The sequence below is a fragment of the Plectropomus leopardus genome, chromosome 8 (assembly GCF_008729295.1).
Source record: "Plectropomus leopardus isolate mb chromosome 8, YSFRI_Pleo_2.0, whole genome shotgun sequence".
Lineage (NCBI taxonomy): Eukaryota > Metazoa > Chordata > Actinopteri > Perciformes > Serranidae > Plectropomus > Plectropomus leopardus.
Genome location: NC_056470.1, coordinates 6,429,960 through 6,445,836, shown reverse-complemented (window position 1 = coordinate 6,445,836; position 15,877 = coordinate 6,429,960). Strand labels below are relative to the sequence as shown.

Here is a 15,877-nt window from a genome sequence, read left to right as displayed (position 1 = left end):
ACCAAAAAGCACCGGAGCAACAGTATAATAATCTAGTTATGATTACTGATGAATTTGGGTGATGTGTCCCTGTAATAATCATCTTACCTTGCGCATTTGTCCGCGCTGAACACCGCACGGCACCTGCTTTCACATCATCCACCCGCCACTTCTTCTTCTGACGTTCATTCAATAAAGTAAAAAAAAAAAACAAAAAACAAAAAAACAAAGTTCGTTTTCTCGAGATAACACGTCCGCTTAGGGCTTCCGTAATTGATACAACATTGCTTGTTAGATCATCTATGCCTTATCCTTGTGTATGTTTCTTTTCCTGATCTGTGTTTGATTGTTGTAACAAGGCCCCTAAATGCATCATGGTGTTTACTGAGCGTCCATTGGTCCATTCCGCTCCAACTCTTGTCCAATCACAGCGCAGAGTCGTGGAAGCGTGCGCCCCACCTTGTTTCGGTCACGTGACGTGTGCCTACGAAGATGGTGGAAGTTTCTTCTTCCTTGAAGTGAAGCCCCGACTGAAACCCAAACATCCTGCACACTTAGGGCTCGGAGTTCACTTCAGCGTCGCCACTTTGCTCTCTAAGCCTCCCTTTGGATCCGGGTAGGTGATTCCTTACACTACATCTCTCACTGGCTGTATTTGTTTTTTTCATAGCCGTTGGACTTTGGGATTTTCAGCCAGCCATGATGAGACGAGCTAATGGGCTAGCAGTTAGCCAGACTGGGATGGCTGCAGGTTGTCATATCTGGTGACCAGTTGACATTCAACATGTACTTAGCAACTCCTGCGACCACACGGCAACTGTATATATACCCACTGTTTACAGTCAGTGTACTTTGTTTAGTTCGCTAACCAGGACATAGTGTTCCTCACTGTGCGGCTAACTGAATTAGCTTTAGCTCGTTATCCACTCCTAGTTGGATTAAATTATGTAATATATAATAAGTGTTGTTATCGTAGCATGCCAAAATGGTAATTAAGAGGAAAATTATTACAAATATGTGACTGCTGGTCATAATTAACGCAAATGGTGGCTAATTTAGTTGGAATTAAAGTGTCTGAAGCTTTTTTCCCTTAGCTACTTGTTTTCATATGGAGAACAGCAACTACGCCAAACTCCATTTAAAATCTGGTAGTTTTGTGTTACTCCACTCTTTAATAAAAACATATTTAGATAGTAAACAAAATAGGAGATACCAGTACTGCCATTACGAGCCACTCATTAATTCGGCAGTTATTACATTTTTTGTATTAAGTTGCTAAGGGGCGAACTGAAACTAGTTTTAAAATAAAGCTGAGCAAACCAGTTAAAGAATATTTGTGCTGATTTTAAGCACAATAGTTAAATGTCCAGCAATCAGCTGTTCAACTTAATTATTGAAATTTAACAGCAGCAGCTCTGACTGCACATTTGTGTCTGCTTGAATAATTGTAGTTATGTGGGAGATACGGGCGAAGAAGGAAAGAGACAAAGATTTTATTGTCACAGTTATTAGGCGTCAGCAGCTTGGCAAGGTTGGTTAAGTTTGTGTCCTCGTCTGCCTCTGACAGTTGTTCTTTACAGGCGGTATCAAATGTTTCGACATCTGGTGACTGTAAAGGGGGGATGGCTGCTGTTTTCCTTTGTGGCCCTCCTGTTATTGGAAATTAATAGTTGTTTTTCATCTGAGACTTAGTTTTTTATTGCATTAGGTTTTCAGTAATTCATGACATTCTATTGTGGTAAATGACAAAAACAATAAAGATGACAGAGCTCATTAGCACTCTAAGTATGGATAGTGATTAAAATCAAATAGACATGGAATTCTTTAGAGCTGTCTCCTTGAAGCATCATAATAGAAGAACCTGTTTGTCTCTTTATCTTATAATAATGCTGGTCATCAGGAAGTTGTGTTTTGGTGATACAAACCATTGTTTTGTATGCTTACTCATGGTGTAAACAGATTATCTATGAGTTAACCAGTCCAATGAGCTAACTGTCATGAGAACACAGTTTTAGCTTTGATGTTTTTTAGAAATTTGGCTGATCTTTATTAACTGGGCTGTTCAAGTGCACAACATCCTACAAGAAAGCATACTCGGAGCTCTACAGCCAAGACAATTTGAGCTCAAATTCCATTTAAAATGTCTCACACAATCACCAAACATAATGGATGATGCTGGTTAGAAAAATCCAAGTCAAGGCACTGGCAGGCCATTGTAGAGTTTAATATTCAGTGAATACCCTCATCTACAAAACGCAGTTGGCCTGCTCGCGAGGCTGCAAAGTCAGCAGTTGCAATGAATTATTGACAGAGCCTAAAGCAGGAGCCAATGTGAAAGTTTACCCAGGAGCTCCTCACTTTATTCTGCTCTGCCATGTGCACACTGGACGAGATAGACAGAGGAACATTTATTATTCAGTGACGCACGGACCAGGGTCTCGTAAAGATCACAGGACCTGACTCCTGTGCCGGTGTATCCCTTTCCCCACTTTCTCTCTTTGACGGACACATTTGTCAGTGATGCAACTTAGTGCTGGTGTTTCAGAGTGTTTACTTTTGGGGAAAAAGTATTCCCAAAACCAATTACCTATGTCAGTGTTTCTTGTATTGATGGTATCACTACAGCTGCAGCGGATTTTGTGAAAACGTTTCAGCGATCCAAAATGAAAGCATAAACATAAGTTGCTGAAATCAGCCACTAAAGGATTCTTTTACAGAGCTGCCAGTTACAAGAATGTTTCTTGACTAGTACCAGGAACAGTCCGTCTCAGACAAGACAAAAACTTCCACATAAGTTTCATCTTCAGTATTGAGCAGTGAATGAGCAAAGCAGCCACAAATGAGTGCTTTTTAATGTTAAGAGATTATTTACTTAGAACACCATAGCAGCTAGTTTGTGGCCCTTGTTACTGGGTGTTACTAAGGGACAGAAAAATTTAGGAACTCACTTATTGAAGCAGAAGTCGGTGACAGTTTTTGAGAGAAAATTGAATAGGATCTGGCCCCCTGTGGTAACCTCGGGTTTAATGAGGAATTGATGTGTAGTAAAATTTACAGCACAAAGTAAAGTAAAGTAAATGATAGCATAAAGAAGAGAGTGTGATGCATAGAGGTGAAGATGCAGTGCAGACTGGTTTATATGGCTGAGACTGCAGGCTTGACCTTTGTCTCCTTTTATTACCTTCCATGACGGTGCAATGTCTGAGTGTTTTTACATGATGATCTGACAGGTAACTAACAGAGCTGCAAGCTTGTTTGACTAAATGTTACTTGTTATATGTTATGAGTTTAAAGGTAGTCTGTTCCTAATGCTATATTTAATGCAAAAGCAGTTGATAATACTGTTTTAGTGTTGAGGATAGATTCCAGGAAGACCATTTATAAATGCAGCCTCCCCATCTATTAAGTCTGAGGCTCAGGATGAGTGTTATTACATTACATTACATTACATTACATTCATTTGGCAGACGCTTTTGTCCAAAGCAAGTTACAGTAAGTGCAATTGACCTGCATGGGATATGAGCTAGCTGACATTAAAAATACAATATTGTTACTGTAGTATGTAACGAAATAGAGCATTATGGGGGCACAGTTTGACTTTATTTTATGACTCAGAAGTTGGTAAAACACTCCAGTGATCCTTACAATATATGGCTTGTGGACCAAATCTGGCACATAGTAGGGTGCCAAGTGGCTGACTGACTATTGACTAATTCACTAACTAATAAACTAATAACTAATAAAAATAAATCACAATGGAAATATTTTTTGTAGAACTTTGTATGTAAATAAGGTTTGTATAAAACTGCATAAAAATACATTCTGTTTATATGAAAAAAAGTTCAAGGTAGGGATGTGCTATGAGTTTTTGACTTGTTAATAGAGTATTGCCATAGTCCATGTTTTGGGCTAAGTATACCTTGATCTAAATGATTTCATCTGTTTGCTGCTCATTTTTAGCAGTGGGAAAGTCATTTGTCATCACCCTAATGATGTGTTGTCTGTGCTGCAGGCCTTCATCCCTGCCCTATGTCATGGCAAGTGGAGTCACCAAGTCGGGAACCACCAACGGTTACCCCATGAAGGCACAGCTACAAATAATTGGTGAGTCTTAAAATAAACCGAGGTTCATGTTAAAAGAAAAGTTTACAGATTTTGCTTCCCAAGCATTTAAATTTTTATCTCATTTTTAAATTCAACAATAGGCAGTTTCTATTAAAATATATTACCAATGATAGGCCTTTTCCTTTTCCAGATGTAAAAAAATACGAGTGATGATTGCTGAGCTGTATTCAGCTGATTTAATTTCAGGGTCCTGCTATTGCGCATGCTGGCTCACTTTCACGCTGCCACGGCTAACTGGGAACCTTGAACAGGACGGAGTCATTGTTAATGTTATCAGTAACAGGCGCTCTTCCTACTGTTAAAGGAATGTCTGCTGTGATAACAGCCTATAAGTGAGAACTTAAACTTTGCCTGTCTTCTTTGCTTTGTGTGTTTAATTTGTATGGTGATAAATGTCCATCATTGCACTGCTTATGTGCAAGTTTACACCTGGTATGATAATGCATCTTGGGTGATCGGATCACAAGTGAACAGCTCTTTATCTATTTGTTCAGACCTCGCAATAGAGAATGCGTCTCCACGTGTCTCAAGTGACCACTTGTAAACAACTTATCTGTTCAGTACTCTAATAAACTTGTGAATTTTTTTCCGTTAGCAAAGTACAAATGTGCTGTTTTTTTTTTGTTTTTTTTAACCGGTGAGAGGTTTGCTGTGCTTTTTGCACAGTCTTTACTATTTAAGATGAGTAAAATCTGCATGCAGTGTATTGATTAGCATGCTGTTTATCATGAGACAAGCGCCGCTCGGAGACTACTGCTGCGGGGGTGTCAGCTTCATGCTGAGGACAGTTGGTAAGAGTCTGTCTGGCTGCACATATACACAGTATCAGGGCTAACTGATAGCATTTAAGGGTTAAAGATACCTAATGGTTATTAACAGGTTTAATAATAAAGTCGAGCCGTTTCGCTGTCAGTGTGAGTGTGTTGGACCTGTTTAACAGCTGCTGCTGCTGTGTTAGCGCCTGCTAACCAGGCAGAGATTGAACTGACAGTTCACCTGGAATTGATTGGCTCCAGATACGTTCCTCCAGCTTTGCGTTTGTGCAGCTGCAGCAACAAAAGTTTTTTTTCGTATCTGCTGAAGCGTCAAAAAAGCAAGTACGTCAGCTGAGTAGGAAGTGTCATCTCTGTGTTGGCAAGGACATGTTAGCATTCACACTGCTGATAGAATGTGGCCACATGTGGTCTTGACCCCATCTGAACGTGGCCTGAGTGATTGTATCTCAGGCTGCATTGTGAATGCATTTCTTGCATTCACACCTGTACTCAGAGCAATGTACTTTTGATCACCAAGGACACATGTTAATCAGTGGCGATGCCTCATGAGCTAAATCCATTTTGCACTGGTATCCAGATTCTATTGCAGTCATGTTCCCCTGCTCTGTTTTTCATATAAAAGTGTGTGCTGTTCATGAGTTCTTGTTTCCCTTTATTCCTCTTTCTTTCTGCACCAAAATGACTGACTGTCCTCTGCACGGTTCCTTCTCCCTGTCTCCCTTTTTCAGTGCTATCAGCAAAACTAAAAGAGAACAAGAAAAACTGGTTTGGTCCCAGTCCTTATGTGGAAGTGACAGTTGACGGCCAGTCCAAGAAAACAGAGAAATGCAACAACACTCACAGCCCCAAGTGGAAGCAGCCGCTCACTGTGTGAGTCAAAGTCTTGCCAGTATTACCAGCTCTGCATGACATGTGATCACTTTTATGATAATCAAAACATTATAACTCTGTTGCTACTCCTCTAGACACAACTGTTTCTAATGGTATCTAACAAGCATATGCTTGGTCTGCTGTGCTGCCTGCATGCTAGGATTTGTCAAGCAGGACACTGAGTGAATTCTGATGTTTAATTGTAAATACCCTGGAGGCAGGCTGCTCACAGACATGTTACCTTAATCATATTTGTCCCAGTGTGTTAAGCGTTACCGGTCTGGTATTCCAGGTAGCACAAAACAAGCCTGTTATTTACAGAAGCTCATTTTCTCTGGCTTGACTCCAGCACAGATTATACGTGAGCACACTGTTAAGTTTGAAAGGAACTATCAGCATTTTGCAATGCAATTGGTATCATACTTTTAGAACATAGACTTGGTTTAGATGGCGATTAGCTATATTTGATACAGTACAAAAAATATTTAGGGCTTTAATGAAACAAAGAAAATCGCATTCCACTGAAATTCCACTCCCTCTTCAACCAGTCGATGGTTCAATGGGGCAAAAAATGTGCACATTATCTCTAAATTAACTAAATCTCCACAGTGCATAGAGTGCACTCTACCTGGTAGCGTTGTCTGTCCAACAAAATGTTTTTCTTTCACAGGGCTTGACATTAAAACTTGCCCAGGACAAGTAAACTCTGTCTTTGAGCAAGTGGAATAGAGGCCGTCTCACCACTAAGAGTTGAATGGGACTGATATGAAAAATCTGATATACTGGACACTACAAAACAGTGATACTCAACTTGTGGCCCGCAGGCCAAATCTGGCCCCTGATAGGGTACCAGGTGGCCACCCCAACCATTTTCTGATTCACATTTACATTTTCTAATTCTAAAATCCTAGAAATTTCCTAAAACCCAAGAAATGTGCTAAAATCCTAGAAATGTCCTAATGTTCTAGAAATCCAGCTTTGCCAATCACAGTGGAGCAGGACAAATGCCAAACGTCACAGAGGACAATAGATGATAACAATTGATCGATGATTGATTAATCTGCCTTTTATTAAATGAAACATTAGAACTGTAATTGATCAGTCGATAGGCTATGTAATGCCATCAAAGTATATGCAACATATTGCTGTGAACTTTTATTGAGGAAAAAACGCATTTGTATTGTTTGAAATAAGACATGTTTTGATGTTCTTCTTCAAATAATGATTTATCAATCATTAATTTGACAAAAGATCGATGAAGGAAAGTGCTTACGATTTACATCCCCACAGAGGACAAATACAAGTGCTTAATAACAACTGGTGTTTTTCAGCTGAAAAAGAAATGCTTTGGTGGCCTGAAGGCTTTCTAAAAGTAGCACCAGCGATCGTTGGACCAGTGAGAATTTGGTCGGACAAGAGCATATCAACCAACTGACCAGAACCTTACAGCCTTTGAAATGTTCCATAAGGAAGAGTATTAGCAGCTTTAAGTTGCTCATTGTTGTAAAAAAACTATTACATATGAAAGTATGTAATCATGAATAATTGTATGATGCATCCATGGTAATTTTTAGGTAGTGCTGGAGGCCTTCGAGTCCTTCACTGTCTGCATGCAGGCATGTGAAGAGGCTCCAGGGTGTCTCACATGCCTGAATTGTACGTTTAGTTCATTCATGGTTACGTTTACGTACTTTCATATGAATAACTTTCTATGACACTCATCAAGAATGTTTTCAGATTTGATGAGAAGCTTTTGAAGGAAACAATGATGCAATTTCTTGGTTTATTAAACTGCAGTGTCAGTTCCTGAGATCGCTAATATCCCTGAGTTTTAGTGAAGTGATTAACGAAACCAGCGTAGTTATCTGCGGTTTGGCTTTTTGGAACAAGCATATCTTGCTGACTGCAGTATTTGGCATTGCACATCATAATTTCCGAAGAAGACTGTCCAGACCTGGAGGAGTTTCTTCAGTGCGTACAAAAATAGACATCCTTTGAATTGTTTGAATTGCTGGTGTGGTTTATGATCTTGATCAAGATGTTTTTACTGCAGCAGTTTTGTGTTCTGAATGAGTCACCAGGACTCGGTTTACGGGAAGGGTTTTCTCTGTAGTCTAACTCTTGAGTTCAGAGTAGTGGTGCGTTTACAGTTTAAAGAAAAGATATGCTATCTCTAAGCTGTTGGCACCTGCTAGGAAAATGCAACACGCTGGTGAGAGAACGTGTCCGGTTCATTTACAGGAATCCTGTTTCGACACCGTGCATTAAGTGCACTCACACCACACCATGTGACTTCCTGCAGTCCAGCATTTTCACACATCAGATGTCCTCTTAATCTTAGCCCGTCCTAGAGCTTCTGCTGGCCACAGTGACCTTCTTAATATAGAGTTCTCCTACAGTTTCTCTTGCACCCATGGGGAGGTCTGGTTATTATGTAACAAGTGTTTACTATGGGATGCAATCGGACCTGAGCTTGTGTGCCCTCAAATGTTTTTTTTCCTGAGGGTGCTGCTGCTAGCTAAACAACTGTCACAGTGGTGGTTATAGACTCGTTTTCCGTGAATAGATTCTGAACTTCATTGTGTTAGAGTTGCTTTCACGACAAGACAAAGACTTTTGCTGCTCTCACAACCACAGCAGCTGATGCATTGCAAACTACCAGCTGCTTTCACCTTTTTTTTCTTTTTTCTTTTTTAAACCTGTGAAAAGAACCTATAAACAGTGGTGTGTCACCTACAAAAAGGATCAATACACTAGAAAATCCTGCTGAGTATATATTATTTCCCTTGTTGCTATTAGTAGTACCTCTTTGTTTAACAATATCATTTAAACCAGATTCCCAAGTGGTCCAGCCAAGGGGTCCAGATTTATTCTTAGTCATTAGTTCAAGGTCCAGAAATCTTGATATATTCAGTGTTATACTTTGTCTTGTTTGCTGTCTCTGTTAAGCAGCTGTCCATTATTCTCTCAATCCAAAGCAAAAAATTTGCACATCAAAATAAAAACTCTTTGCCAAATAATTCACTGTACTTCAAAATAAAGGGTTATTTACAAACTTGGCACAAATCACTTGGTTAGGTCTGGGCGATATGGCTTTAAAATAATATCGCGATAAGACTATATCACATTACACAATATATATCTCAGTATTTTTAAATGTCCTTAAAACTAATGTTAATTACTAAAATACAAAATTATTAAATGAACTGCAGTTACAATAAAGTTAAAGTAGTCATATACTAGAGTTGAATACACTACTGGTATAATAACATTTAATAAAATACAGTTATAACAAATGAAGTTAATTTTTAAAGTATTGTTATACTTGAAGAAATCAAAGCAGGACCCATGGTGCTTGTATTTTGAAGGATCTGATTGGTCTCGGACCGGAGGTGTCTTCTGGTCAACAGTTGGTTGTTGGTGTCGGACAGTTAAACAGATACCGAGGCGCCTTTGACCGTGAGGACTCAGTCACTGTAAGCTGGAAACAAACTAACAGCTCTCCAGTTCATTTATTAATAGTATTTCCAAGCTACAGTAGTGCTCTGTGGTCACAAAATGTGACCAGTCATGCAAAAGCCCTGCAAAAGTCCCTGTGTGTGTGTGTGTGTGTGTGTGTGAGTGTGTGAGAGTGAGAGTGTGAGAGAGAGAGAGAGAGAGAGTTGGCTTATAAAAATGACGGGACAATTTAAACTCAATGTTCACAATATAGTCATTTAATATATCGCACGTGGAACAAGCCACCATACATTGAGTATATTGGATATATCGTCCACCCCTACTTGTGGTCCTTTTCAGATTGGACCCGCAGCCCACTTTTGGACCACAACCCACCTGTTGGGAACCGCTAATATAAACTAAATGGTTGTAAAATTGGAAGCAGACATCAGGTGGTTGGAGGTGTGATATCAAGCTGTGACTTTGTTCATGCGTTGCATGTGTCAACTGACGTGTGTGTCTCAACAGGATTGTGACTCCATTCAGCAAACTGGTATTTCGTGTGTGGAGCCACCAGACCCTGAAGTCAGACGTGTTGCTAGGCATGGCCACGCTGGACGTCAGCGACACGCTCAAGTCGAACGACATGAAAAGTGAGTGTATGAGTGGACAATACACACAAACACAGCTGTTGTACATATTCTTTTTCCTATCCAGCCCCCTCTCTACAATATTGTTTTCACTGGTGAGGGGTCACAACAGTATGAGCAAACTCCTCGTCATGTGTGAGCATGTGTGCTTCAAAATACCTTGATTACACTGACATATACACACTCTGGGTTATGTTTAGAGATGTGTAATGAGGGTTATATTGGTCCAAGATGACATTCTTTAAAAACTATTTTATTACTTGCAGTCTGCAATGTAGGGAGATGAGATTTATTTTCAGTGTCCAAAATACATATTTTATGGCTAAAGGCCATCATAAGGCTTCCCTTGTATCATTGTGTATCCCTTTAAGATACATTTTTAATGTGCGTTATCTATAAAAAAGCGTTTTTTTTTTTTGTTTTTTTTTTCAGAAATACATTTGTATATTATTTTAAATCCTCCTGGATGATGGTGGGATAGTTAAGAAAGACTAACCAACCCATATTGACTCTTCTCCACTTCAGACGATTGACAGTAATTGCTACTTTAAGGCTAATGCAGTTGTCATTTTCACAGCCAGCGCTCATGTTGTGTCGCACATGCGCCCATGGGCGTGTAGATTTTATATGAGGTGTAGTCAGGCACATTTTGGTCGACTGCTATTTTAAGGCAGCAGAAAGGGATTGCACCATAAGAGTGCAGTTTTTTTTCCTGAAAATTAAAGGGCACATTATTTCGATAGTAAGATGTGCCTGTATGCTTGTATACACACACAGGTCTGCACAGATGGATTGTGGGTGGATGAAATAATACATTGTTAATGAGGAACATAATTACATTTTTTAAAATGTGAACATAGCTGTGACATTACCGCTCCTAATAATTTACTCTCAACAGGAAACGACTTAATTCTCCAGTCTAACATGTGTATAGCAATACGCCGGATAAAGGTGCATTTGGCTTTTAAGGGCAATGTGAGATGACACTGTGATTGTTTGAAATCTTGTTACACTCAAAACACACCTATGATTAATTAAGGGACCAAATACAACCCCTTAGTCCCTTGCATCTGACTTTGTCTCCAGATTATGCTCTGTTTAAATAGCAAAGTGGCAATGCGCCATGCACTTCAGACTGTGTATTACAGGTTGTTTAAATATAAGGCCCATGGATTCATGCCAGGTTGTAAAAATGCCATCATGAAATGATACGGGTAGATCAGTGCTCAGAGCTGGAGGGCCATGTGAAACTGTACAATGCTAATCTAAACGTTGTTTTTTTTCCCATATTTTTTTGGGAAATTCTTTGTCTAATATGAGCTTTATTTTGTATATGGAGTCTGAGAAATGGCGACATACATTTTTTAATGTATGTCGCCATTTCACATCTTGGATGGCAAACAGTACATGTTTTGGTGTGTCTCATAGTGTAGTGATGTTTCTATGGCTATTGATGATATTTGAGTGTGTGAAGGTAGAGCTTTTGTCTGTTCAGTACTTGTGACAATTACTGCCAGCTACCTGGTTCTTTTTCCATTTATTTCACACTGCTGTTACAGCTGCCAGAAATGTCAAATACATCAATCTTTCGCAGCACACCAGAGGTTTTGGCAGAGATTCATCTGGTGTGGTAAAGATTGGTGACAAAATGTAGAAATTAAAATGATTTGTTTTAAGGAAACTGTTTCCAGCTGTCAAATACAGAAATTGTTTCAAAGCTTTTACAGATGTCACTTATCTAACTTTTTCAGAGTAAAAAATAAATCAATCGGGCACTCTACTTCACATTTCTAAGAGGCTGCTGTTCTTTGTCATCCCCCTTTGCCCTGGTAGATTTTTGGGCTGTTATTTCTTTGTTTTTTTTCTCATAAAGGCTCCATTCAGTCCCCTGCCTGGTCATTTTTTATGCATGGAGTCTGTCCAGCAGTGAACTGTGGACACAAATCACATGTCAAATAGCTGATTGATGATTAATGTCAGAGCAAGAAAATATACACTGATCCATATAAGGGTCATTTTAAATCATTTGTAGATTTAAACATTTTTTTAAACAAATGAGCCCTTAATTATCTGAGAAAGAAGAACATTCAGCCTGAACAGTCTTGTCACGTTACTCTATTTTATTTACAAAATTGATTGCAAATTTAAACTACACTTAGCCAAGTTAAAATGTCCAGTTATTCTCTGTGCTGTCATTGAAAACATACAATAAATTTGGTGTTATCTTTGATCCCCAAGTTGCCATGGTGTGATGTTTAAAGGTACCTGGTATCTTTTGAAGTAATTCCACATCTATTTTTCTAATTTACATTTTTATTGGAATCAAAATTGGTGCACATCATACAGCAAGCCATCATTTTTTTCTGTTTTTAACATCAAAGTGGGAAAGAGAAATAATGATATAAAAAAATTAGAAGCATATGTTGCAAAATCATTCATACAGGCAACATTTACACCAGTAATATTTTTTTCTGAGGATATGAAACAAACAAAAAACTAAAGATAGAAAAAAGCAAAAAACAACAAACAAACAAACCAAAAAGAGCAATAAAAAACTAAAGAAATTAATAAAATCTGTTCCCCATCTTTTTTTGAACTACCACTGTACATAGCTAGTTTGACTTTAATTACGTTTGAGGGCATAATGCATTTTGTCACAGATTGGCTCAATGTATGTATGCCTGCATTAATAGCAGGTAATATATTTCATTTGTCGTTGTCGTACTCTGACCATCTAATACTTTTGTGGTCTCAATGCAGTCTCTGAGGTGGTGCAGACCTTACAGCTGTGTGCAGACAGAGACCAGTCAGATGTGGTGGGAGACCTGTCCGTCTGCCTGGACGGCATGACTGTCGACCCCGAGATGTTTGCTAAGGCAGAGGCCGACCATCACAGTGAGTCACACAAGTGCCACAAGTTTTCATCAAAAGCCTGTACAGATACTTTTAGGTGTAGACATATTTTTCATGTAAGAAATATAGTTATTCCACTGCATTTGTCAAGTTAACAAAGGCCAAGAAAACATGTAGTAAGCAGTGTCCAGTCTTAGTCGCTTGAATTTCAATCAGGTGGAATAATTAAGCAAAACATTCGTCTTAATATCAACAGGGTTTAGTACTGTTACATTAAATGCAAATTTTCTTTGTTTGTTTGACCAGTTTTGTTGTGTGTGAAAAGGAACTCCTAATTTTGCTTTATTTTTGTTTTTTCTTCAGGTACATCAAATGGAGAAACACAACCTAATGAGGATCATGTCATAAGGTACAGTAACTATTCCCATCTTCAGACCAGATAAACTAATGTCACATTTTTTTTTAGTAGCTGTTGATGGAGGAATTATGTTTTCGGGTTGTCTGTCCCATTCTTGTGTACGCATATCTCAAGAACGCTTTGAAGGAATTTATTCAGCATTTGGCAAAGTTGTCCACTTGGCTCTATGATGAACGGATTAGATTTTAGTGGTAATAGGTCAAAGTCGCTGTGACCTCATTCTTGTGAATGCGATATCTCAAGAAGGCCTTTGAGGGAGTTTCCTCAAACACATACATCTACTTGGATTCAACAATGAACTGATTCAAATTTGGCTGTGAAATGTCACTGTGTATCCTCACAAAAAATGTTTTTGGCCACAACTTAAGAATTCATATGCTAATAAAGACCAAATTTCACACAAATTTCTTTGAGGATATAATGAGCAAGTGATGACATTTTATATCCAAAAGGTCAAAGGTCAATTCCAGTGTGACATCACATTGGAGTGTTCTTGAAAAACACTTTTCAGGCTGTTTTTCAATGTCATATCTCAGGAACAGAAGGGAGACATTTGATCAGATACTGAACTCGTGGCACTAATCTTGGGTGCACACCCTGAAACTGTGCTGATTGTAGAGGTCTGCTGTGCTGTTGTTGAGTGATACAACTGTAAGGTGGTAATTCTTTTTTTTTCTGCTTTATTTATCTCTGTGTGCCCTCCATCCTCGCAGGCGGAGTCGAGACAGCTCGCCAGCTTTGGACAGTGTAGATCACAAGTCTTCTCCCAGTGGCCGGAGGTCAGTGAACAGCACAGGGTCTCCCTCAGTGTCATCAGGGATCTCAAGGCCTCTCCGACCTCCCAGGCCCTCCAGACCTCCTCCTCCAACTCCGCGCAGACCCACCTCTTCACCAGGTCAGACATTTACTGAAGGAAGCTCCCACTCTGATCTACTTCAGACACTTATTAACTAAGAATGGGGTGGAAACTGAGGTCATGTTCTCCTCTTTCTACACTGACTGTGCACTCTGACTGTCACATTGCAAACACAAATCAAACATTTACCCTAAGGCGAAAGTGTGTCATACTAACACTGGACACACTCTGAAAAGCATTTTTTGTACAACCAGTTCACTTTGAGCCATATTTACACAAGGTAATGCTGAGGAGCAACACAAAATATTAGGGTCGAAATGTTTTATTTTGTCTGAAAAGGTCAAAAATCTGTATTTGATTACATCCACTAGTGTTCCTTCACCAATTAAAGCTGCAAAGCCAGTCAGCCTTGTCAACAGAAATGTTTTTGTATGTCGTACTTATGGGGTTTTTTTTATCTATAATTGCTGTCTTAGTCTGAGGTTCTGTAATTTATTTCCCTGATACCTTCCTCAGCATCTTCCAGCAATGGATCTGCACCAGCGGATGGCAGTGATGGTCAATCAGGCTCTGATACACCGGTACGAACACCAGCCTCAGGACCTTCATCAGCCCGAGAATCAAGTCCATCAGCAGGCTCGGAAAGGAACTCCACGCCAACCCCAGGCTCTGGAGCTCCAGCAACCAGACAGCCAACCAGCAGCATCACACCTGTGGTCACTCCAAGGGTCCCTGCTGTCAGCACTGGGCCGTTACCTCCTGGGTGAGCTCGCTTTTTTTGTAATTCTTACAGAAGAACCCAGAGAGGTTATTCATTAAAGTATAATCACACAATATGTATATATCTTTTCAAAACGAACGTCACTTGTGCCAGTTTATTGTGTCATTAACATGAAATTGTGACCGGTATTATCAAATCCCCCAATGTCATGCTAAGCAGGATCACTATAATAGTGCCGTAGCTAGACAGCTAATTATATATTTTGCTGCATCATCTAATGAATTGAGACAAAGAAACAGAACAAAGACAGTAGTGCAAACTGCAAAAACACAAACTTCATCAACAGAAAGCTGAATAAGAAAAAAATTGATTAATTACGCAGAAGAGGATTAGTGAGTTACAAAGAAACTGGGTCATCTTTTAGCAGAAAGCAGAGTGTACCAACCCCCCCACCCCCTTATTAAAGGGGTACAGAAGCAAAAGTATGTATGCACTTCCAATCCAAACTTGAAGCAGGTGCTGGACCAAATGTGTGAAAAGTAAAAAGGGAAAAAATAGCTCACACACATTAGGGATCCTACATAATGCACCAAAATGGCATTTCAAGCTCGAAATGTCATTTTGGTCACTTTGGTGCATAAAGTAGGTGATAACTGGATCCCTACTGTGTGCAAGACATTTTTTTTTTGCCTTTTTACATATACTAAGGGAGACCTGTGTATTTTGTAACTTATATGTGGTGTTACAACTAAAAATGTTCGTATTAAATCTTGCCAAAGTTTCAAATAATGAGGTAACATATGTAACAAAAAACCTCCAGCTTCAGACCACTCTGAACACTCCATCTTTAACATTTTTATCTACTCTGATTACAGTATGACATCATAGTGTGTCGGATTTCTGTATAAGGTGTCAGGTGCGCTAGTGTCAGGGAAAAATGTTTACTTTGTTGACAAATTTGTACATTTCTCTCCAATTTGGGATCATATTTGTGCGGGAACATGTCTGATTGGGTTAAAAAGCTTTTAGTGGTGATTTTCCATGGTAGAAAATACCTCTATTCTCTGTTACAGTTGCTACTTGCTTACATCAGGGAAACATGTAAATTTGGTTGAGAGAGTTGTAAATTACTCCCCATTTTGGGATCATATTCCTGCAGAAACATGTCCATTTGTGTAGAAGTTTTTATTG

At 39.2% G+C, this 15,877-nt stretch overlaps 1 protein-coding gene across 1 annotated transcript in view; it reads left to right on the top strand.

Moving 5' to 3' along the window:
* Positions 1 to 470: 470 nt before the first annotated feature.
* The window catches only part of itchb (itchy E3 ubiquitin protein ligase b), a 30,829-nt gene continuing 15,422 nt past the window's right edge, over positions 471 to 15,877 (top strand). The window contains exons 1-8 of the mRNA XM_042491876.1: positions 471 to 595; positions 3,992 to 4,083; positions 5,609 to 5,750; positions 9,717 to 9,841; positions 12,599 to 12,733; positions 13,055 to 13,100; positions 13,823 to 14,004; positions 14,482 to 14,728. Of these exons, the coding sequence (XP_042347810.1) occupies positions 4,014 to 4,083; positions 5,609 to 5,750; positions 9,717 to 9,841; positions 12,599 to 12,733; positions 13,055 to 13,100; positions 13,823 to 14,004; positions 14,482 to 14,728 (947 nt within the window). The 5' untranslated portion in view covers positions 471 to 595; positions 3,992 to 4,013. The remainder of the gene's footprint in view (positions 596 to 3,991; positions 4,084 to 5,608; positions 5,751 to 9,716; positions 9,842 to 12,598; positions 12,734 to 13,054; positions 13,101 to 13,822; positions 14,005 to 14,481; positions 14,729 to 15,877) is intronic.